A 23,696-nucleotide genomic window follows, 5' to 3' on the forward strand; every position below is an offset into this window, starting at 1 on the left:
CACTTCCAGACTGTCGCCATCTTGCTGACAGGTTCAGACTGTGCAATTATTGTTGAGAGGTCTTGGACAACAAATCCACTACCACCAAAGATAAGAGTTTTAGCAATAAATGTGCTGGAATGTACTGCATAACACTTGATTTAATACGACATCATCTAATCTCCATGCAAACAAATTGGACCCATTGTTGATTAAGTAGACAACATTGTCTAATCTTCATGCAAGCAAATCAGGATGAGTGCTCACCAAGAAGCACCCACTGTGGCTGGGAAGGCTAATACCAGAAGCCTGTCCTTCCTTCCTTGCCTGATCAGCAAAACAGTAGCCTTTGCCTAGTGTTCTCCAGCTTCTCTTTCAAGCTGCAATTCCAGCAACCTGCTTCAGGATCCCTGGAATGATGAACACAGCATCCAAGTGTAGGTCTGAATCCAACAAACGCACCTTTGTCTGGCCCTTGCAATGTGGTAGAAAGTGTTGAGCGAACACGTCTGTCATTGACTACCCCAGCTATCATGTCTACATGCTGCATGAGTGGTAGTAGACCTCTGAATACCAGTTGACAGGGAGTGGGGGAATAAGGAGAGGGCTAATGCCCCCATGTCTTGCTTGTGGACTTCCCAAGAGACAACTGGTTGGTCACTTGGTGAAGCAGGAAGCTACACTAGATACAGGCCTTTGGTCTGATTCTGCATTTCTTATGACTGCAAAACCCATGAGTTGTCAAAACATTGACATGCCACCACCCATCCTATGTGTTAAGTCAAAAGTTGTTGAATGCAAAATTGGTTCATTGCGTAAGAACCAAAGAAGGAAGAGAAAAATCCAGTGGTTTGCTTCAACTAAAATAAATGGCTTTGCATTAACTATTTGAAGAACAAAGCATGCTCGCTTCAACTGATAATGATCTTGGGCACATCCTTTTATAGAATCATTTTACTATGTCCTTGGGACAAGCAAACGTTTAAAAATACGTATCCTCCTGAGAATTGCAGGTGGAAGGTAGCTCGGGCAAGAGAGCTTTCCCATATCCCATAAAGATATCAATGGAGGCCTGGTGGCCTGTTGAACAGTGTGTGATGGGGCACAGTAGACTGCAGTGTGGGAAGCTGGAATTGCCTGAATTTGGGTGGAAGCACTTGAGCAAGATGCAAAGGGGAAGAGGAGATTGGGCAGTTTCTTTCTGTGATGTTCCTTTTGCTCAGTTCTCAGGTCGTGAACCATTTTGAAAGTGAAATTGCATTGCAGCAAGAAAGCAATAGTAATAGTAACAACAAATGGCAAGAATGATGTTGACTCTGGTTTCATTTCTCCCCCCATTTTCCAATCAATTGATTTTAGGGGAACTCAAAACCTTAGCCCCATTAGACCGCGAGAAGATCCCTGTGTACAACCTGATCGCAAGGGCAACGGACGGAGGAGGCAGGTTTTGTCAGTCCGAAATCCATCTCATCCTGGAAGATGTTAATGATAACCCACCAGCGTTTTCTTCTGACCATTACACCGCATGTGTCTATGAGAACACGGCCACGAAAGCTTTGCTGACGAGAGTCCAAGCCAACGATCCTGACGTAGGTAAGTCAATAAGACTGCAATGGACGCAAACCACAAATATTTTGTAGGTTGGCAGAACTTGCAAAGCTCTGTTCTTTGCCTACGTTCTTTCTCTACTTTCTCCTTTCTTACACTAGTAATATCGGAACACTAGTAAAATCGGAACATAAGAAAGTGTCTTAGCTGGACCATTGGTCCATGTAGCTCAATATTGTCTACACAGACTGCCAGCAGCTCTCCAGGGTATCATACTAGGGACACTGCCAGCCCTACCCAGAGATGCTGTTAATTCAACCTGAGACCTTCCTCATGAGGAACATGTGCTGTCACTGAGCTACAGTTTGTGTTAAAACCAATATGGAATGCAGCATTCAGCCTTTGAATTCCTTGTAAACACAATGTTGTTCTTCTCAAATATTAACCTGCACGATGACTTCTGAGTAGCAAAGTTTTGATTTTTCAATATGAATTATTCAAAACTTGAGATTTGTTTTTTGAAATCCAAACTTTCAGAATAACAGTAAGGGAGTCTTTGAACTTTGAATTTCAGGTTAAATGTTGGCGTTTAGATCTCGGGCTCAGACATTTTTAGCGTTTGAAATGCAAGTGTAAAATTCTTGCAAAATGTTATTGCATCTACAGTTCTCTACTTTTGTGATGCCGTAAGCCAGGGCACTTGATGTCCAAAATAAGCGATTACGGCAGTTCAGAAGAAAGCTTGGAGTCAGCAGCTTTTATGGTAATGATTACTAGTAGAGACATCACTTGAAGCTTTCATTCTATAATTTTCATCCTGCAGACCTTCAATTCTCCATACTGATTAGCTATTAGGGTCAAATGCTAGTAACGCAAAATGCTAGTAATGAAACATGACAGTATTGATATGTGGATATTAAAAGGGAGATCTCTTGATTCAGCACTCTGCTAATACAGCTATAAATCTTTCCATACTGAAGACATGAAGCCTTCATACACTTTCCGTTTGCAAACATGCCCTGCACTTGGTTTTATGGTGCACTTTAAAAGTTTATTTCTGTTACAGAAGAGTGGGGAGGGGGCAGAGTCAAGAGGGCAGCTTCTAATTATTAGTTTGGGGAAAGTTACTAAAGTTTTTATGATGCACGGGGGAAATGGGAAGCATCCTGTGAAAGAGACAAAAAAAATACCCAATCTCAAGATGCTGCAGAAAGAGTAATTCATGTTTTTATTACTGACTAATGAGAACAGGCCTTCCTCGGGGGGGGAGGTGTTCTGCAAGAAATGGTACAACAGTTAATAAGCTGTACTTAAAACATATGAAAATCTCCAAATACAATCTCAAAAGTAACATATTCATATAAACTCTCATTACTATCATTCGCACAAAAAATTCAATTGTCAATTACAGTGTTGTCTCCATATCTTGGGCACTCTCTTTTTTTATATTAAAAAGTACATTACTCCTTCTTCAACATCCTGAGATTGGCTCTCTCTTTTTTGTCTTTCGGGATTTTTAAAACCCTGAAGTAGGGAAATCCTGGGGGCAAAGACCTCCCTACCACCCCTATATATAATTAGAAGATGGTTTGTCACATCAGAACTACATAATTCAGGCAGCTGGTGGTAATCTAAGTAGCCACAACCAGGTAAACTAATTAAATGCTTCACAGACATGCTCCTCATACCCTTTCTCAGTATCAAGGGGGGGGGGGATGTCTGTGAAGTAACCTTAAGACATCAGTTCCTTTCAAACATCACACAAAACCATGGTAGTTTGTGCCAGCCTTCACAAGCCAATGCCCTTGACATGTTTTGAACTATACTCCTATCAGCTCCTGCCACAATGGCCTCTCAAAAGTCTCCAGCCTATCTCTGGGCAATAAAACTGGAGGAACAATTTCACCATATTTCTCTGTGTCAGGGGAAAGAAATTATACAAGAGTTTCTTGGGGATGATGAGGCACACCACTGTGGGAAATATTTGGCAAAAACTCTGTAGAATGGCCTTTTTCTGGGGAAGCGAGGAAAGGGGGGAAATATGGGGGGGGGGTTCCCTTTCAGAAAAACACACACTATCCTGAGAATATTTGGCTCAGCTCTATAATTTCTTGTTATTTATGGAGAAGCATCCAGTCGTTCAATTCCCCTTCCTCATTGAAGTAGTACAACCAAGGCATGGGTTTATCACCTCAGTGAAAACGTAGCTCAGAGGTGTGCAGGAAAGGGACCCACAAACTTACTCAGTAGCCCACTGTGATTTTGAGCTTGGAAGAGGATGGTCATAGGTGTTGATGGCTGACTAATTCAGATTTAATTATCTTCAGAACTGCATTGCTGGATGAGAAGTTCTTTCTACTCCAGCATTTTCTCTCCAGTGGTGTTGCAAACCATCTCCTCTTGCTTATCCCTGCACCTGGTTATGAGAGATGTTCCCTGTCTTACTCTCAACATTTCTGTCTTCACGTAGAAGGAAAACACAACAAATCGCAAAGTATCTCAAACCCATTATAAGACATGCTATATGTTTCTCCTCATTACATCTCAGACCAGGAGAAATGGATCCCATGTGACGTCTCCATACCGAACAGTTACTAAAACGAAATCTTCCAAATCCTCACTGACAAATAAAAATTCCAAGCTATCTGTAACCCCATATTTATGTGCCGTATAACCCACCAATGCCTTCTCTTGTGGCCACGGGGAACTCTAGCAAAAACAAATAAATAACAATAATGATGGATGATAAAGCCATCATTTAAATGCCTTGCATTTGTGATAGCTTCTGAATGCTCGGCCACATATCCTCTGTGTATCAGAATAGACAGATAATAAAATCATCATTTAAATGCCACATACTTTTAATGACTTCTGAGTGTTTGGAAATATATCCTATGTGTATTGACCCTGCAGATGATAAATGGTAAAATTATTGTTTAAATACCATTTGGGCTTAATGACTTTTTCTAGGCTTATGATACTGTCTCTGTTAAATTAAGAAGGGTGGTTTTTCTTCTTCTTGTCAAGTCTTCCTCCATAGAGGGTGATCTAATCTTTCGTAATGCAATTTAAGCGAGAGTCCGTGTTCTGTTTTTGCGGCTGCTCGTTACGAATATGGTTGGAGGAAACGGAGTCCTCCAGATCCCTCTGGTGAAGCAGCTGCACTTCTGCCATATCAGGCAGAAAACAAAAGTAATTTTCTGTTGCTTTTGATCATCTTCCCCCCTCCCCCTCCTTCTTTTTAATTTTTTTTTACCATGCATTCCTGTCACTGCAAAAAGACATAAAATACTGACACAAAATTTTAAATTAACAGAATATGCCTGGGAGGAAGATCAGTAGCTCTGGTGTGTCTGATTAATGTCAAGCTTTTAAGTTTCTGCTTTCGAACAATGGGGCCGCAATTCTGCAACTGCCTCTGAGGATAAGGAATCAGCAGCTTCGGTACATTGTCACTTTTACAGCAATGTTCTTTGTTTGCTGTTTCCGTTGCTGGGCTGTACAAATAAATACATCAACATGGGAACGTATATGGCTTTGCTTTGGCATTTGCGTTTAATTAGGTTTCAAGTAGCTGTCCCGCTACAGTGGAAAGAAATTTGGCAATCACAACAATACTTTCCCTTCAGGTCTCGAGTCAGCTTCAGCGTACGACTCGCTGTAATTCGGCAAGTGGCTGTGGTTGGCTCTCTTGTTTAGCAGACATCTCCACCCCTGAGTGTTAACAGAGAAGGATGGGTACCCAGAGACAAGACACTTTGAAATAAGAGCAGTTCCAAGTGGCAGCTTCAACTGGCAATGGGAAACAGGAAGGGGAGCAGGAAGTGCCTCAAAGGAGCTGCCATTTTGAACTGTGAACAGTTGCTATGTTGCCCCAGGGTGGTCCTGCTAGCCTGTTCAGCACAATCTGTAGAGGAGATATCAGACTGCAAAACGGGTTTCTTTCAATAGATGTGAGTGTGATGCGTTGTGCTTTATTTCTCCCATTTTTCTTCTCCCACTTTCTCTCAGTGGCTTCATTGGTCACACCTTGTCCCTTGCCTCTTACAACGTGGGCAGTGGTTTTTGTTTATTCTCTTCGTCTTTCTTCCTCCTGCCGAGTTTGGTAATTAGAACGTTGACTTAATAGTCATTGTCAGGCAGCCTCATACCTGAGGCAGAAAATCCAAATATCACCCATCCCCTATGGGAATGAAAACAATATGCAAAATAACTGACAATTTTACTATCTTCCACAGTGCTCAAAAATCTGTTGCCTGAGGGATGCCATCTCATCTTGCTTAATGGTGTTACCAGCCCTGATCACCGCAACTTAAAAGAAGTGCAGTTAACTCTGTTCCAGTGCCTGATGTAAACACAGAGCTCTGATTGGCCTATTGCACCCGCCCTTTCCAGGTGTTCTGCCTGAGCACGGGAGGGAAGAAAAACGTGTAGGAGGCTGGCGACACATGTCCCACCCCAATGCCCCTGTACACATTGCCACCCCCAACCTTCACATGTTTACGTGAAGTCTTCTAAGCACATCAGCAGGGTTCCTGATCCTAAAGAGGCTTCTCAGTACATTTAGTCAGACACACACAGGTGTCTCCTTTAGACTTTGCAGCACTACCTGGGCAGCGTACCTGCCCAGTTTGCACAGGATTCTTGGGACAGGATTCTTGTACACATAACCCCTCCTCTCCAGACACACTTTTTGGCCTCATACGTTCTGGTGGGATGGCCAAAGACAGCTCTGTGTCACAGTTCACTGGGAATGGGCATCCCAAGCGGTACAGGGATCAGAGGGGAGGACAAGCTGTCAGCCCCCTGGCTCTGCAGTCTGCGTAGTCTAAAGCAGGCAAAAAAAAAAAAAAAAGTCTTGTTCTGGAACTAAGGAGTGGCACTTCAAGCTAGGCACAAAAGGTTACATTGCAGAGGCAGGGTGAGGAGATCAGCAATCATGTCCTCTTGTCTGGCACATTATCACACTAGGAAACAAGTTGCTTCAGCTGAGGGGCAGACCAGGTCCTAAAGGTGGCATTGTATTAGCTCCCTGGGTCACCTGACTGGGTACCAAATCAACTGACAGAGCTTGTAAGGCTGCCCAGGTGGTACCTCTGCATACCACCGTGCAGTCTGAGGCTCCTTCAGCTGCCTCAGTGGTGCAGGAACTTGGTGTGGCGATCACACAGGGTCCCCGGACGTTTCACCGTCTATTGATCCCTGTGCCACCACTTTATTTCTCACTGCCACCACCCAGGCCCTACCTGGGACAATACTGAGTCCAGTCAGGGTTAAACTGGAACATAAACTTCTGTTTGTTTGTTTGTTTGTTTGTTTGTTTGTTTGTTTGTTTATTTATTGCAGTTTAACAAGCGTGTGGTTTCATAAACGGGATCGGTCAATTACAATCATGGGGTGCCTATCCAGACCTATAATTTCCGCTACCTGCTCTCACTCACTAAACTGCCTCCCAGATATTTACTCGTCTTCCTAGCTCCTAACTGTTCCTGACTCAGCTTATATCGCTACACTAACTCAACCTACCCACAGACTCTATCCCAATTCACTCCCACTCCAACCAACCACCCAACTCCCAACGAATTCCTCCCTTTGCCCCTCCCAGAGCTGGTTTTATAGTCCCTCTGACTCCACCCCCCTGGGTCCTGATTGGGTAACCTGTTTAACTATTTCCCCTCCAGCACTCTCATATGTTAATGCCACACTTGGCCTCTGGGAATTCCAGTTTGCCACCTTGCCCTCACCCACCACCATCTTGCTCTGTTCATCATGGGCTCTGATCATATTTCAGTGTCTCCGTGTCCTTTTTTAAAATGCCCCAAAGCAAGCATAATTGGATCTCGTCTCATGAAATGCTGAAATGATTACCTCCCTTCTGGACTCTTATTTCTCACAGGGCAGATGCTACAACATTGGTCTCCTTATTTAACAGCACCTTCTGTTTCTTCTTCCTTCTTTGGAGGTCTTTAAGCAGAGGCTTGACAACCATATGTCAGGAGTGCTCTGATGGTGTTTCCTGCTTGGCAGGGGGTTGGACTCGATGGCCCTTGTGGTCTCTTCCAACTCTATGATTCTAGGATTCTATGATTCTTCTTTTCTTTTTAGGTGTGAACAGAAAGATTGTCTACTCCCTAGCAGATTCTTCAGGCGGCTTTTTCTCTGTGGACAAATCCTCGGGAATCATCATCTTGGAGCATCCATTGGACAGAGAACTCCAGCCATCGTATAATGTCACTGTCAAAGCCACAGACCAGAGCATTGTGCAGACCCTGTCCTCGTTCGCCACGGTGACCATTACGGTTCTGGACATTAACGACAACCCTCCTGTCTTTGAGAGGAGAGACTACCTTGTTTCAGTGCCTGAGGACACCTCGCCCAGTGCTGAAGTTCTCTCCGTTTTTGCCACAAGCAAAGACATTGGTACAAATGCAGAGATCACCTACATCATCAGGTCTGGGAATGAAAAGGGGAAATTCAGAATCAATTCAAAGACAGGTATGTAAGGGAAGGGAAGTGTTAAAGAAAAGTATTTAAGTTTTACTGTTTAAATTTCTATCCTGAAGGTTCAGGAAAGGGAAAGGAGACATAACAGGAGCAGCAGAACACTGGTTGTGTTGTGTGTGTTACTTGGATCATATTCACATTCTTCTGTAAAGTACTCTTTGCAGCAATCTTATAAAGTACCCTAGTAATATTACTGTTACCATATGACATATGGGTGGAACTGGCATTGACCAATGATGGTTCATGGTGTATCAACATTTGAAATGCAAACTTTTTGGCATGTAGCACATGCTAGAGTTCAAGGATAAGTGTGTTCTGAATTTTTAAGTGAAGCAACCTTAATTTGCATCTCCTGAACTAATCTGCCAGTTGGAACATCAATTATCCTCTGTATTTCATACTTCTCTGGATCGTCTGATAACAGTTCTTGGCTCAAAAAACATAACAAAGTACATTTTTAAAAGCATAACAGGCTGGAATGTGTTCAGAAATAGGTACATGGAGATAAAATGTGCATCTAAATGCTTTTCTGTGGTAATACTATCATGGAGAGCCATTGTGGGGTGGTGGTTAAAGTGTTGCAGTAGGATCTAGGAGACCAGGTTTTAACTCTCCCAGTACATTATGCAATCTCATCAATTGCCCATAGGCTTCAGTACAATTGTCCAAAGTCAAGGTGTTTAAATCATGCACCGAAAGAAGATACCGGTAAATACTTGGAATTATAAAAAGTAGGTGTCAGAGTCACCCGTGGTCCCAGCTCACAAGAGACCAAAGTCCAGTCCGGCTTATGTACAAAAGCTTTTATTGAAGAACATTCTTAGCTTCGCATCCGAGCTCCGTGACTCTACGTCTGTTACGCGTAGACCGCTGAAGTCCCCTCTGAGTCAGTCCCGCCTCTACACCAGTTTAAGAGGCTTGTACTGGTCCACCTCTTCCTCTCTTTCCTTTTCCGCAGGGTCTTTCTGCCCCCCTGTGTTCTCTCCCTTCGGGACTCCCCAGAGGCTGAATCCTCTGGCGCCTCCTCCCCCCTCCTTCGGGCTTTGGGACCAGGCTCCTCCCCAGGACTCTCTTCACTTCCGCGCGCCTCCCATTTTGAACTTGGCGCGCGTACGTTGCTCCTGACCTTCCCTTCGACAGTTACACTGCCCTCGATACTACTTTCCTCCCCTTCCGGCAGGACGTTTTGCCCTGATCTCCTTCCCCTCTCTGCTTCCTGTTCTGCTCCTTCTGACACACTGGTCACTCCACCCCCTTCACTCCGTTCCGGCGGAGCAGCCGGTCCCGATCTCCAACTCCCACTGGGGGTTCCCCCTTCGTTTCCCTGCTCCTGACTGCTTCCCCCTCTAGCTCCCCTTGGCTTGACCAGAGGGGCTCCCTTTTGGGAGTCCTCCGATTCACTGGACGGACCCATGGACAATCTTGGGTCATTGTCGTCCTCTTCCTCGTCACCCTGGAATCCTTCCCCCTCGCTCTCTGTCTCCTCCCTCATCTGCGCCTCTCTCCCTGAACCCCTGACAGTAGGTATACTAACATACAGAAGCAGTCTTACACAAGGCCAGATAATGCTTACTCCTTTAGTTTCTAGTTGCAGTATATACATCCTAGTGAGGAGGATAATTATTTTCAAGAAATCATTAAGAAGCTGTAGGGTAGCATAACATGTGCCTACCACCATCAGTCAGAAGTTAACACAACAGTGTAGTTAATTGTGAACACAATGGAAAATCTTCCCACAGCTATAAAACACCTGGGTGAAGATGAAGCCATTTCTGAGATACTTTTGACTAGACCGAGGAAAAGAAATTAATAACACCATAATTCAAATAGCCACAATGGCCAATGATTAAAATAACTGACAATTCAATGCTATACATTTAGCTTACAAATGCTGTATAAGCTATAATACAGGACACAAGTTTCATTCTTCGTTCAATCCACCTGGCATAAGAGGCCTTCAAGGTGAAACTCAATTTCCTTTTCTTTTTCTTTTTTTAGAATCCAGGGACATCATTGAGCTGTCAGTGACTTAATCATACCTCTGTCAGGTCAAACAGCAAAGAGTAAAATGGACTTGCCAGTTAATCCTTACTGAAATCAGCAGATAGCAGTGCTTAGGAAAAACTGAAAATGCATTGAGAAATCCTTTCAGGTTTTGTCTTTTCATCCTTCAGCCAACTTTGCTGGCCTACATTTCCCCTCACTTTGGGATGGTGTAATTGACCAGGTTCATACCTTCAGGCTCATGGCAGGTGAATCTGTCGATTTTGGCTTCTCTCATTAAGTTCGGCTCACCTCGTTTCAACATCTGTTTGAAGTCATTTTAAAACTTCACATGAAAATTTGTCACATCTCCACGAACGCAGACATTTTTCTTTGTAGTTTTGTGTAATACACACCATTTACCTAATATACACATGTTTGTGTAATATATACTTGATCTATTATTTCACTTTAACAATAAAAACATAAATAAATTAAGGCTGATGCAGGTACAGACTGAGATAACCACCTCCACTGAAAAGGCTTGTTGCAAAAGGAAGGTCTACAATAGGAAGGAAAACAGCAGTTTTCCCCAATAGTGCATCTTTATATGTTATTATTGTGCACAATTCTCCTAATGTACACAAATTCATACACAACTTTTGGCTGGAGAACTGTATCTCAAAATACAAAGAAGTGTGGATTCTGAAGGAAAGCTGCAATTTTTTTGTTTGCGTCTTGGTGCAGGAAATGTGGATTTGGTTCACATTACAACGTGAAGCAAACCAATTTTTCCTCCCCGTCTTCTTCTGGGTCCCACACAACCGTGTACTCAGTTTGTCAGTATTCAGCAACCCTATTATAGTTACCAAAGCAAGTGAAAGGGAGAAATAGCCCTTGACCCACATGGGGGGGGGGGGTCCAGAAAACCTAGTTTGGTGCAGTGAATTATTTATTATTGGTTTTATTTAAAACACTTCTGTCCTGACCTTCAGAACTGTCAGGGTGGTTGGTAATAATTCATAAAGCACCTGTTTGCAGCTGTAAAAGGCAGCACTGAACATCATCAGAGCAGAAGTTTAAAAATGCATTAAGAGATTAAACACCCGGGTTAATGAAAAGGGTATATGACAGGTACCAAGGGACGCGGGTGGCACTGTGGGTTAAACCACCGAGCCTAGGACTTGCCGATCAGAAGGTCGGCGGTTCGAATCCCCGTGACGGGGTGAGCTCCCGTTGCTCGGTCCCTGCTCCTGCCATCCTAGCAGTTCGAAAGCACGTCAAAGTGCAAGTAGATAAATGGGTACCACTCTGGTGGGAAGGTAAACAACGTTTCCGTGCACTGCTCTGGTTCGCCAGAAGCGGTTTAGTCATGCTGGCCACATGACCTGGAAGCTGTACGCCGGCTCCCTCGGCCAGTAAAACGAGATGAGTGCCGCAACCCCAGAGTCTGTCACGACTGGACCTAATGATCAGGGGTCCCTTTACCTTTATATGACAGGCACCAGGTGAGCTTGCCTGGGAAGAGAGTTCCACAAGCATGGTGCCACAACCCAAAAAGGCTTCCCTCGCTTCTGATAGTGTGGGCACCAATCGGAGGGTCTCCATGGATGATCATATGAGAGGAGGTGTCCCCCTCATGCCAGGTTGCAAGCTGTTTGAAAGATAAGCACCAGCACTTTGAAAAATTTGAAAAATGTCTTCACTTGTCTCCAGAAAGTACAAACAGCAGGCCATAACCACATATTGTAGCTGTGAATCCCATTGGTTTGGGCAAGTGCCCTTTCTTGATCAGATCAAGATATACCAAGGAGTGACAACCTTTTGCTTCTCCAGGCAAATTATTTCCACATGTCTATAGGGTCTGTCTTTTCCTTTTGAGAACCATTGGCCTAAAATAATGAGTTGATCTTTCTCTATATTCCTCCGTCTGGCAGTTCCTCTCTTCCCTTGGTCATGAAAACTCATTTCTTACTCTGAAGTGTGTGGTTTTATTTTTTTAAAAAATACTACTCAAGTGCACCTTAAGGTTTATTATTTAGGAGAGCTTAATGGCATTAGCATATCAACACCCCTGGAATGGGTACGGAAAATAATGGTTAAAGCTGTATTTTACAATGAAGGCAAGGAGATAAATCAATAAAATAGCCGGGGTGACGTTTAATCACCAGAGAAGGAGGGGGAAAGGCATTTATTATGCATTAATGTGTGACAGCTCCCTTATCAGCAGCTCGGTGGCAGAAACTGAAGATTCCAGGCTGTCTTATAATTATGTAAAATGCCCGATCGAGGCTTTTAAAAGGAAATCTCCTTATCCATGGACCAATGACAAATGGATGCTTTGTGCTGGTGCATGTCTGCCCTCACAGAGGGCTTCTTTCTGAGGTTGGATGGAGTGCCAACTTGCATAAAATATTGTGGGGGCCCAGGTAAGCCCCGCCCCACATAATCGATCACATGATGCGGTGCACACACACAATTTGAATGTCCATCAACATTGTGGGGGCCTGGCCTCCTCAAATATTTTATTTGTGGGGGCCAAAGCCCCCATGGCCGCTAGCAGTTGGCTCCTATGACATCCACACGAACACGTCAGGGCTTTTGTCAGCAGTAGTCCATTGCCTGTCTGCACAGTTGAGTCATAAACTCAGATTGGCTAGTCAATTGCCCACTTTGTGCTGTGAATCTGAGGAGGTCTCAAAGAGGGGTGAGGTCAGAATTCTTTCTGTGACAGTTCTTTTGGTTCCAGTTCTTATATTACCGTCCTTTAATATAGGGAATTCCACCATTTCTGCATAAACCTCGTGCCCAGCTCATCCTTACAGGTTATTTGCAGGCTGCCTCCTCTGGTTGGCCTCTGAGAATAGGATGCTTGGATAGATGGGTCTTTGGCCTGATCCAACAGGATTATTCTTATGTCCTTAACCATGGTTAATAGTATCTCTGATTTCTGCAAAAAATAAATTAATGAATGCATATTTTTTATTAGTTTTTAAAAATATCACTTTCAACAGTAATTTAACATACTTTTGCATCTTATTCAGATTTTTGACTTCCATCAATCCTGTCTGAAAATTTTCCAATCTAATCTCTTAGTATGCATTTCTTATCTTCCCTATTACATTTCAAACTCATAACCAATATCGCTATCTTTTTCTACTTTGTAACATATTTCCCCTTACAAAACTTCTTGTAGTCCTACTAGCGTAATTTGTTGATTACAGTTGCTCTTCAAATAATTCATATACTTCTTCCAATCTTCTGTAAATCTCTGGTCCCACAGGTTTCGAATCCTTCGTGTCATTTTGTCCAATTCTGCATAGTCCATTAATTTCATCTGCCATTCTTCTTTCATCGGAATTTCTTCTTGTTTCCATTTCTGGGCTAACAATACTCTTGTCGCAGTTGTTGCATATAAAAACAATTTAACATCTTGCCTAGATTTCTGCAATTTTTACAGGCTTCTTACAAAACAAGGAAAGGTATACCAGAACTGGTCCTCGTGTAGCCTGGCCTCTTCAGCAGTCACTGGCGTCGCTAACATCAGTATTCAAAATTTGCTTGTGTGTCCTTAGTGTTGTGCTTTACTGAAATTCTCTCTTCCGTCTCCAAGGATCCATATCTGTAATTGAACCTCTGGACTATGAAACGTGCAAGGACTTCTTCCTAGTCATCGAAGCCAAAGATGGGGGCAGCCCGGCGCTAAGCGCCGTGGCAACAGTGAATATAAATGTGACAGACGTTAATGATAACGCTCCGAGATTTAGCCAAGAAGTCTACAGTTCTGTCATCAGTGAGGATGCCTCGGTAGGCGATTCATTGATAACGGTGAGTTGCAAAACGTTTACCATATTGATACGCCTGCTTCGAGCCAGTGTGACCAAATCCTTACTGTTATGTACTGAAGTTCTCACCCTGGGCCAGCAGGGGGATACTGTAGATAGTTTTCACTCAGGTCCACGTCAGTTATTTTAGGCGGGAAACCCTGGGTTGTTGTTGCTACAATGTTGACAGCCGGCTGTCTATAAAAGCAGGCCGGCTGAGCTGTTTGCAGTTCAGTTCTGTTCAGCTTACAAATAAAGAGCTGCTCTGGAGAAATCGCTGTGTCGTCTGCTATGTTCGCCCACAACTTAACACTTGCCTAGGTTTCCATGAAGTGTTTGTTTGTGTATTTTATTGGTGGGTAATTTCAATAACTTCAGAAGTGCATCAGAACCGCTGGCAGGGATTCTGTTTCTCATAGAGCACTGTCAGGAGTCACTAAGACAAGATCTTGAGGAGTCCCTAATATATACCCTGGAGCCCCTTTTGGGCAAGTCACGAAGGAGATGGCTGAAACTGTTGCATTACCACCACCCGTGAGACATAACTCCACCCACTCAGTACATTACTTTTTCTGTTCGGGTTATAAATGCTTCGGAGTCGTGCCTGTCATGGTCTGTGTAAAGACCTGGTTTGCCTATGTCGTTCTCTCCATAACTGGAGACAGGGCTCAATTATTACTGCAAAAATGGAGTAAACCAAAATGTATTTACTGGTCTTCTGCTGATATATTTTAAATTGGGTTTCCAACCTCTTTCCAGCCTCTAGTCATATCCGGTCACCACCCTCTAGCCCACTGATGCAAAATACAAACCCCACTTTCAGTGCTTTCTAAAGGACCAGCCTTTAGTTTTTCAGAATTCGTTCCAGACATTTGCATCCTGCCTTCTGTTGGAACATCAGAGTTGTGAGCACTAACATTAAGAAAAATGAATTCTGCAGCTAAAATCAATGATTGCAAAAGATAGATATAGATGTGCGCGTGCGCGCGCACACACACACACACTATATATATATGTGTGTGTGTGTGTATATATATATATATATATATATGAATGAAACAGCACAGGTTTCTGATTTAGGCTACAATCTTATGCCCGTTTGCCTGGGAATAAGCCTCATTTAATTCAGTGGGGCTTACTTTTGAATGGGTGTGAAAATGCACTATTAAAATAGAAGGCATCAGATCTTTACAAAAGAATAACGTGTTGGCAACTCATAGGGGAAGGAGACCTTTCACACAAATTTTCCAGTCTCTCTGCACAGCTCATTCCCAGGCCTGTCTGGGCCTCCCGCAAGATCTGACACATCATTTCCCTCTGTGCTTCAGTCTAAGCCTGCAGAGCTTTGTGACCTGAGTGCTCTGGTTCCATGCCCCGGAACTGTCAAGCACCTAACAAAAATGTTCTTGTTGAGCATTAATAGCAAGGAGCAGGAGCGTTATGCTCCCTAAGATTTGCACAGAATTTCCTAAGATTTCATCCCTTTTGTAGTAGCACTGAAGTCTCGTGCTGAGGAAATACAAGCCATTTTATGCATTGGAACGGTGTTATTTAATAAAGTGTGTAAGCATGTGTATCTAGTGAATCATTGTGCCATGGAATTTGTTTATGCATGAATCCGTATTTCTCACTTTCGTTTCTTCCTCCCCACCCCCCTCCTCCCAAAAGCTGATAGCTGAAGACCTTGACAGTCCTCCCAATGGGCAGATCCATTTTTCCATAATCAATGGAGATCGGAACAATGAGTTTTCAATTGATCCTAGCTTGGGACTTATAAAGGTTAAGAAGAGATTGGACCGAGAAAGGGTAAGGCCACCTCAGGTTCATTGCTTTTCCACTTTTTTGGAAACACAATATTTTCTCATGCTAGCTTTGCTTATGACTGCAGGCATCAGTGTTTAAATGTCCCTCTTGCAACAGTATAATTATCACAATAAAATACTCCAGAATTTATATATCTTGTTTTCGATCAGCTTTGACCTGAGAAAGAGTTTTGACATCACTTGTTTCCAATAGTGTTTGAAAACTGAAGAGTTCACAGATTTTCAGAAGAAGAAATAATAGTGGTTGATATAAGAGATCCTGGGGAAAGGCCACTTCACATGTAGGAAGTCCTTGATTCAACCCATGGTATCTCCAGGGAGGGCTGGGAATCTGCCACATCTGAAACCCTGGGGAGCTACTTCCAGTTAGTGTAGACAGTACTGAGCCTAGATGGACCAATGGTCTGTCTTGATACAAGGCAACTTTCTTTGTAACTCTAAGGCAGAGATTACCAACATATTGGCCTCAAGACGTCCATCAGCCTTAGCTAGCTTGGTTGGAGGTCCGGAATGGAGATTAGCTGTACACTAGTGTTTCACAAGCATGGGTCTCCAGCAGTTTTTGGACTACAGCTCCCATTATCCCTAGCTAGCTGGACCAGTGGTCAGGGATGGTGGGAACTGTAGTTCAAAACAGTTCAAAGAGACCCAAGTTTGGGAAACACTGCTGGAGACCAACAACTTCTGGAGCGCACTATATTATCTACCCCTGCTCTAAGAGCTACAGTTTCCAAGATCGAAAGAAGAGTGTGTGGCATTCCCAAACTACAAATTCCAGGGGTCCTCAGCTCCTGTTAGCTTTTCCTGTGGGAAGATAAGCCTACAGGTTTAGCTGACAGCAGAAGGGAGGGACAAACACAATAAAAGGGGCACTAAGACCCTGGGGATAATAGAAGCCAGTGTTGCCAGTACGATTTACAGGTCCCAGAACAGATGGGAATAAATGAGTTTGGCCTCTGGTCTCCGAAGCGTATGAAAGAAGCGACGCTCTTTCCTGTCCTGGTGCACAGAGCAAGTCGGGTCAGGAGTTGCAGAACCAAGGAGAGCTCTGAGAGGAGGTCATATGCTGGAGATGTGCAGCTTGCCAGCACACATAACATCGCTTTCCATTTCATGACTGTCTTCACCAGTAAGAAGAATGCCCAAATGAAGTAGTGTCTAAAGGATACACATCTGTGTATAATCTATATACATGCCATGCTGCCATGCCAAAACTCAGCCCAATTCAATGTGCTCATGTTAAACACCAATGTGAACCTGGTTTAGAATTAGGAATTCTAGTTTCAGCATGGCAGCAGGACTCGGAGCCCAAGTATCTGAAAGACCACCTCCATCCCTTGGGATCAGCACCCTCTTGGTATCTCTGCCACCATCAGAAGTGGGGGAATTGTGGCCTGGGAGAGGGATTTCTCTGTGGCAGCCCCTAAAATGTGGAACGCCCTCCCCACAAAGTTGCATCTAGCACCTTCATTATATAGCTTCCTTCCTATGCTAAAGGCATACCAGCTTTCGATAGTTAGGAGTGGGACCCACCTCTTCTGTCCTGTTTAATCTGCGTTGGGCTGCTTTTGTTAGGAATTGTGTTACTGGTTTTTTATAATTGTGTATGAACTGTTTTGCTTGTTTTTCACTGCTTGATTATACTGTTAGAATGGGGAACGGTGGGTAAAATATATTACAAATACATACATATATCACCAGCAATGGAACAGTCCGTTCCACCATCTCAGTCTTCTGCATGTGTCTAGACTAGGGGTCTTTGGAATGCACAAACACTTTTTCCTCAAAGAAACCACCGGTTCTCTGTTGCAGTGTGCCATGCAGTTGTTTGTTTTTTTAAGTGACACTGCTTTATTAATTGTGGAAAACAGAAGTAAATCCTGCTTGGTTTTTCCCAGCAGACAAGGTAATGTCAGAGGTACTAAATTCCACAAGCAAACAGGTGTTTATTTTAATAAAAAATAAATAAAATAAAAACCTCCACTTGGAAAATAATTCTGTTTGCCTCAAGGCTGCTTAATGCAAAAGAAAACATCCTGGCCGTATTAACATGTCAGCTGGATAAAGCTGTCAATATTTGGAATCACCATTGCAGATAGTTTGCCAGCGGAATGCAGGAGAGGCAGAGGGTGTGTGGATTTATTGCCATCTGTAGACCGTAGGAAAAATAATCTTGAGAAAGAAGTAGCTGCGCTGGAGTTTTGCTGGATCAGGTGGGAGTTCAGCAAACACTGAATCCCACGGAGAGGTCCCATTGCTCTGAATGAAATCTGCAAAAGTTGCAATTCCTAGGTAAAGGTAAAGGGACCCCTGACCCTTAGGTCCAGTCATGGCTGACTCTGGGGTTGCGGCACTCATCTCGCTTTATTGGCCGAGGGAGCTGGCGTACAGCTTCCGGGTCATGTGGCCAGCATGACTAAGCCGCTTCTGGCGAACCAGAGCAGTGCACGGAAACGCCGTTTACCTTCCCGCTGGAGCGGTACCTATTTATCTACTTGCACTTTTTGGTGTGCTTTCGAACTGCTAGGTTGGCAGGAGCAGGGACCGAGCAATGGGAGCTCACCCCGTTGCGGGGATTCGAACCACCGACCTTCTGATCAGCAAGTCCTAGGCTCTGTGGTTTAACCCACAGCGCCACCCGCGTCCTAATCACTATTCACAATTCCTAATCACGCCTAAATTCCAAATTGCATATTACAGGGAGATGCCCAAGTGCTGCCAACTCACATCATATTTCCCAGGTTACGTACAATAACAGGGGGAAGAGACATCAGCAAGCAAGCAATTCTACTACCACCCCACCACTCTGACAGCCATACTAACCCGGTGTGGGGAGAGAACCTTCTCCAGGCTAAAGGACATATTCCATTCTGGGCAACCTTCCGAGGAAACCCTCCAGGAGGTGGGCGGGGCCAGAGGCAAAACTGGGCGGGGCAACTAACACATTTACACAGCCCTCTCTGTCCTCCATACAGGCAAGCTGGAGGCATTAACAGAGGTCAAGGATACATTCCAGCTGGATGAAAACTCTTAGGGTATTAAGCGGTCCCAGTGAGAGTTCTGGCCTAGCCCAAGGGACAGATAGAGAAGCCTGGAGGGTCACAACTGACCCTCCCCTCACTGAATGGCATTGGGGTGGTTCTCCTTAGTGTATTATTATTATTATTATTATTATTATTATTATTAATAATAATAATAATAATAGTAATAATAAATTTTATTTATACCCCGCCCTCCCAAGTCAGAACCGGGCTCAGGGTGGCTAACACCAATAAAATCACCGTAAAAACATAATAGGGGACAAAGAGAAGGGGGGGGGGACACAATTTAAAATACAGGTTAAAATGCAATTTAAAATGCAGCCTCCTTTTAAAATAGCTGATAAATCAAGACCATAAGGGGAGGGAAACATAAGGGTCAGACCAAGTCCAAACCAAAGGCCAGGCTAATGAAGCTAATGGGGTTTAGCTTTCAAATAAATACAGATAAGATAGTAATGCGCCTTTGACTATCTCTCGATTGCAACCTCTCCGAGTTTGAATGCTCCTTAAAACAAAACATAAAATAGTTCCCTGCATGTGAAAGCTAGCACTCCAGGCAGAAGAGGAGGATCTGTTAGATTTGCATATACAGGGAAATGTACGTTTGTTGGTTATATATGAGGGCATCTAAAAAATGTGACTTTCCCTGGCATTCTGCAGTCCCAGAGAGGACCTTGCACTTTTTCTGCATATATGACTGGTAAGAACCCAAGAATACAAGTTCCAGTTTCACAAGTGCCTTTTAGTGGTGTGATGCCTGGAACTAGTGCTTGACTGCCACTGCTCACAAGATTGGGCTCAGGGCTTCAAAGGGGCACTAACCAAAGGGGCACTCAGGCTGATAGCTATGCTGGATGTGGTTTTAGTAATGCCTTTTGAAATCCATTCCTGTGCCCAAGTTTATTTCTGATTCTTATGAAGCTTAAAATTGCTTCCTGTTCACAGCTTATAGTTAAATTTATAATGGCTGGTACTGGATTTCTTATGCAAGGAGCTGTATTGTTTATTTTTTTTAAGTGTCCCATTATCTGCAGCTTGTATCATCTGGCGCAGTAATTTTGATGCCACATAGCCATTATGGTTATGGATTGCCTTATTTTAGAAGGCAGAATCTGAGATGTACTGCAGCAGTAAACATGGAAACACAGATATATAAAGGCCAGAGAATGCAATGAGGTCTTGTGTTAGAATACATGGTGTGTGATAAAAGTTTCTAAGGAACTCATGAATCAGCGTAAGGTGTGGACTGTACCACTTCAGTTTTCTGGTGGGGTGTGTGATTCTTAATGCTCAGCCCCACAGGGCAGATGGGTAGGCAATCCTCATATGAAGAGTTCATTTTTTTATTATGTATGTATGTATTACATTGGCTATTTGAGGACTGTGCACTATCCAATCAACAGCTGTTTTGGCACTGGGTTTTTAAAAAATAAATAAATCAAATCTGCATGATCTTCCTGTGAATATGGCCCAAAACAGGAATGAGCATGTTGTTGACACAGCGCCACACAGCCAATCCATTTTGGGTATATGACAATTTGCATGCCAATTCAGAGTGAGGACAGTGTTTCTCCTTAACACAGCAATATTTTTTTTACAATCGTCCCCAAATTACTGAAAGAGCGAATGTTTTTCTCAACTGACAAAAGCTTTAGAGAGACGCTTTCCCTTTTCTGAATAAGCCAACTCCACACTGTTATCTGCTTCCCTAGATGTGCTTTTGTTGTTGTTGTTTTACACAGAGGACCAATCAGACAGATGAATTTGCCACCTGGCTCCTGAAATGGCACTGTCTCTATTCTGTCACCACAAAATTCCACCCTTCCATTGCTACCTCATTCAGTTCCACACGCAAACCTATGCAGATAGTAGCAAATCCAGGGTGGAATTTCGAAGGCTTTTCAAGCTGATTTAAAGATGTTATGTATTTATTTTATTTTTCTGCAGGTTTCTGGATACTCGTTAGTCATACAGGCAAGAGACAGTGGGACTCCTCCTCTGTCGGCATCTGTGACGGTCAACATTGACATTTCTGACGTGAACGATAACAGCCCTGTATTTACACCTGCCAACTATACAGCTGTGATTCAAGTAAGTGTGGTCCTGAACATCAGAAAGAAAATCTCCAATCCTAATCTGATGCTTTAGGTACGATTTAAGTGGCTTATCAGCACTGAATTATCTCTTCTGCCTCCCCCCCCCCCCCCCGGAAAGGATAAGAACATTATTCCTTAGCTCTGTAACAGGTCTTATGTTTGCAGTGATAAGGAACCATCTGGGTCCTTTGCAGCATTTTATGACTGATTTGCATAAGTAGCAGTTTAATAGCTAGAGGCCCACGTCAACCTAAGAGCACCTCCATGTAAGTCCCTGTGATGGAGTTGGGGAACCTGTGGCCTCCATACACTGTTGGACTCCCAATTCTCATCAGCCCCATGTGCAGTGATAAGAGCTCATTGGCATTGGAGTTCAGTAGCATCTGGGGGTGCCCCACTCCTGGCATGGGAAGTGAAGGATGTGACCCAGGGAAGGCTTGGTCTTCCTAGTCAGAAACAAACCACAATTCAGAAACCAAAGCCACAACTGTTCTTCGAAATTCACATTTCTCTTCACATTGTATTGCAGTTCTCCTGCCTAGTAATGCATACAAAAATGTACATGTCAGCATAAAGTGTTCTATTTTTGCTATTCTTCTTCTTCTTCCCCACCCATCTGGCTGGGATATAAAAATGCATTATATTGGGGGGGGGGCGAATCTTAGCAAATGTCTGTAATTGCTGGTGAAAATAAAAAAATGCATTATAATTGGGATAATTGCTTAGCGAAAATCTGTATATTTGGCAAAATTGCACACAAACGTGTATATTCCAAAACATTCACTGATGAATTTTCATGAGGAGAGGACAAACAAACAAAAAAACTACAAACTGATGCAGAAATGTGAATGAAGAACCAAATTTAAGGCTGGAGAAATCTTAGAAACTGAAGGAAACAGATATTGACAGAGTCACCCATCCCTGTTTGGGAATCAGAAATGCTGTTTCCAGTTTTCACAGTTGTGTTTTGCAAACTGTACTTTGCTCCTGTTTGGCTTGCACTCGTGCAGCAACACACAGCTGAATGATGAAAGAGAAACAAGTGCATGCCTGCGTCTTGCAGTTGCTTGCTCTGTTGTCCACATTCACATGTATGCTTCCAGCAAGCGTAGTTTTCTCCAGCAGTAGTTCCGTAGTGTCCGCACTGCCTACCCAGTTTACCCCCCACTTGGGTCTGTTGTGTGGACAGTACAGATGCAAATTACTTTATCACTGCAGTGAACAGAGTCTAAAGAAAGTAACAGCCAACAGTGGCCTAAAATCAAAGGGGTGCTCCCTCCTCCTTTTTTGGTGATAAAATATCACTGACCATTCACTCTCTTTTAATTCACCCCAAAATGTGCTATCCTTAGCATAGGTGTGACTACATCCCTGATTAAAAATTATCTATCTTACTGTGAATTGGGAGTGGGCAATACAGTGGTGCCTCGCAAGACGAAATTAATTCGTTCCGCAAGTTTTTTCTTCTTGCGAGTTTTTCTTCTTGCGAAGCACGGTTTCCCATAGGAATGCATTGAAAATCAATCAATGCGTTCCTATGGAGACCGTCTGGGGACAGAGGGGAAGCGCCGAGCGCCTTCCCCTCTATCCCCGGACCTGTTTAAAGCAAGGGGCGGCGGGGAGAAGATTGCTTCTCCCCGTTGCCTGCCCCGCAATCTCCGGGGACAGAGGGGAAGGCGCGCGCCTTCCCCTCTGTCCCCGGACCTGTTTTAAAGCAAGGGAAGGGGCAGCAGGGAGAATCGCTTCTCCCCGTTGCCGCTCCTTGGTTCAAAAGGGGTCCGGGGAGAGAGGGGAAGGCGTGCACGCCTTTCCCTCTGTCCCCTCTTTTGAAGCAAGGGGCGGAGGGGAGAAGATCGCTTCTCCCCGTTGCCGCCCCTTGGTTCAAAAGGGGTCCGGGGACAGAGGGGAAGGCGCGCGCGCCTTCCCCTCTATCCCCGGAGATTGCGGGGCTGGCAACGGGGAGAAGCGATCTTCTCCCCGCCGCCCCTTGCTTCAAAAGAGGTCCGGGGACAGCGGGGAAGACGCGCTGCACTTCCCCGCTATCCCCGGAGCTTGCGGGGCAAGCTTCGTTTTGCGAAGCAAGCCCATAGGGAGATGCGTCTTGCGAAGCGGCTAAGAAAACGAAAAACTCCTTCGTCTAGCGAATTTTTCGTCTTCCGAGGCGTTCGTCTTGCGGGGCACCACTGTATGTGGTTCTTCAGATGTTGCTGAACTCTCAGGTCCTACCAACCCCTGGCTAACATGGCCAGTGGTCAAGGATGATGAGAGTTGTAGTTCAACAACATCTGGGAGTTCAAAGTTTGCCCACCCCTGCTCCATATAGATATCAGAACATCCCATCATTACAAATAAGCAAGCCTTACAGGCATTTTGCTACAACTTGCTCTTATGCAGACTTGAACACCAGAATCAAAGTGGGCGATTTTTTTGCAGACAAACAAAAGAACCCTCATAAAACAACCACCCCCACATTCGTATGCATTCTATGCAGCAGGCAAAAATGTATCGAGATGTATAATTAAAACCCTTTTCTTAACATATACACTGTGTGTATGCACAAAGGAAAATAAACCAGTGGGAACAAGCATTCTGCAGCTGGTGGTGACAGACAAAGACTCTCTGCACAATGGACCCCCTTTCACCTTTTCCATCTTGACGGGTAATGAAGGCGAAGAGTTTGCATTGGACCAGCAAGGCATCTTACGATCTGCAGTCATCTTCAAGTACAGGGAAGCAACTGAATATGTGCTCTGCATTCAGGTACTGCTCTCTTTGTACTCAAAAGTGTTGGGAAATAGTTTTCATGGCTAACTTTGTCCTCTTATTAGGCTTGTGTGCCATCTTTCTGATTTCACCCCCTTGTACTGTGCACAAAATTGTGCATTTTATTACCCATTT

General features: G+C 43.9%; 1 protein-coding gene across 1 annotated transcript in view; it reads left to right on the forward strand.

The window, feature by feature from the left end:
• The window catches only part of FAT3 (FAT atypical cadherin 3), a 450,350-nt gene that overhangs the window by 379,915 nt on the left and 46,739 nt on the right, over positions 1-23,696 (forward strand). The window contains 6 exon segments of the mRNA XM_081860894.1: positions 1,339-1,572; positions 7,633-8,022; positions 13,628-13,842; positions 15,507-15,644; positions 20,650-20,793; positions 23,361-23,558. Of these exon segments, the coding sequence (XP_081717020.1) occupies positions 1,339-1,572; positions 7,633-8,022; positions 13,628-13,842; positions 15,507-15,644; positions 20,650-20,793; positions 23,361-23,558 (1,319 nt within the window).

Source organism: Podarcis erhardii, assembly GCF_964252035.2.
Source record: "Podarcis erhardii genome assembly, chromosome: 4".
NCBI classification, from domain to species: Eukaryota; Metazoa; Chordata; class Lepidosauria; order Squamata; family Lacertidae; genus Podarcis; species Podarcis erhardii.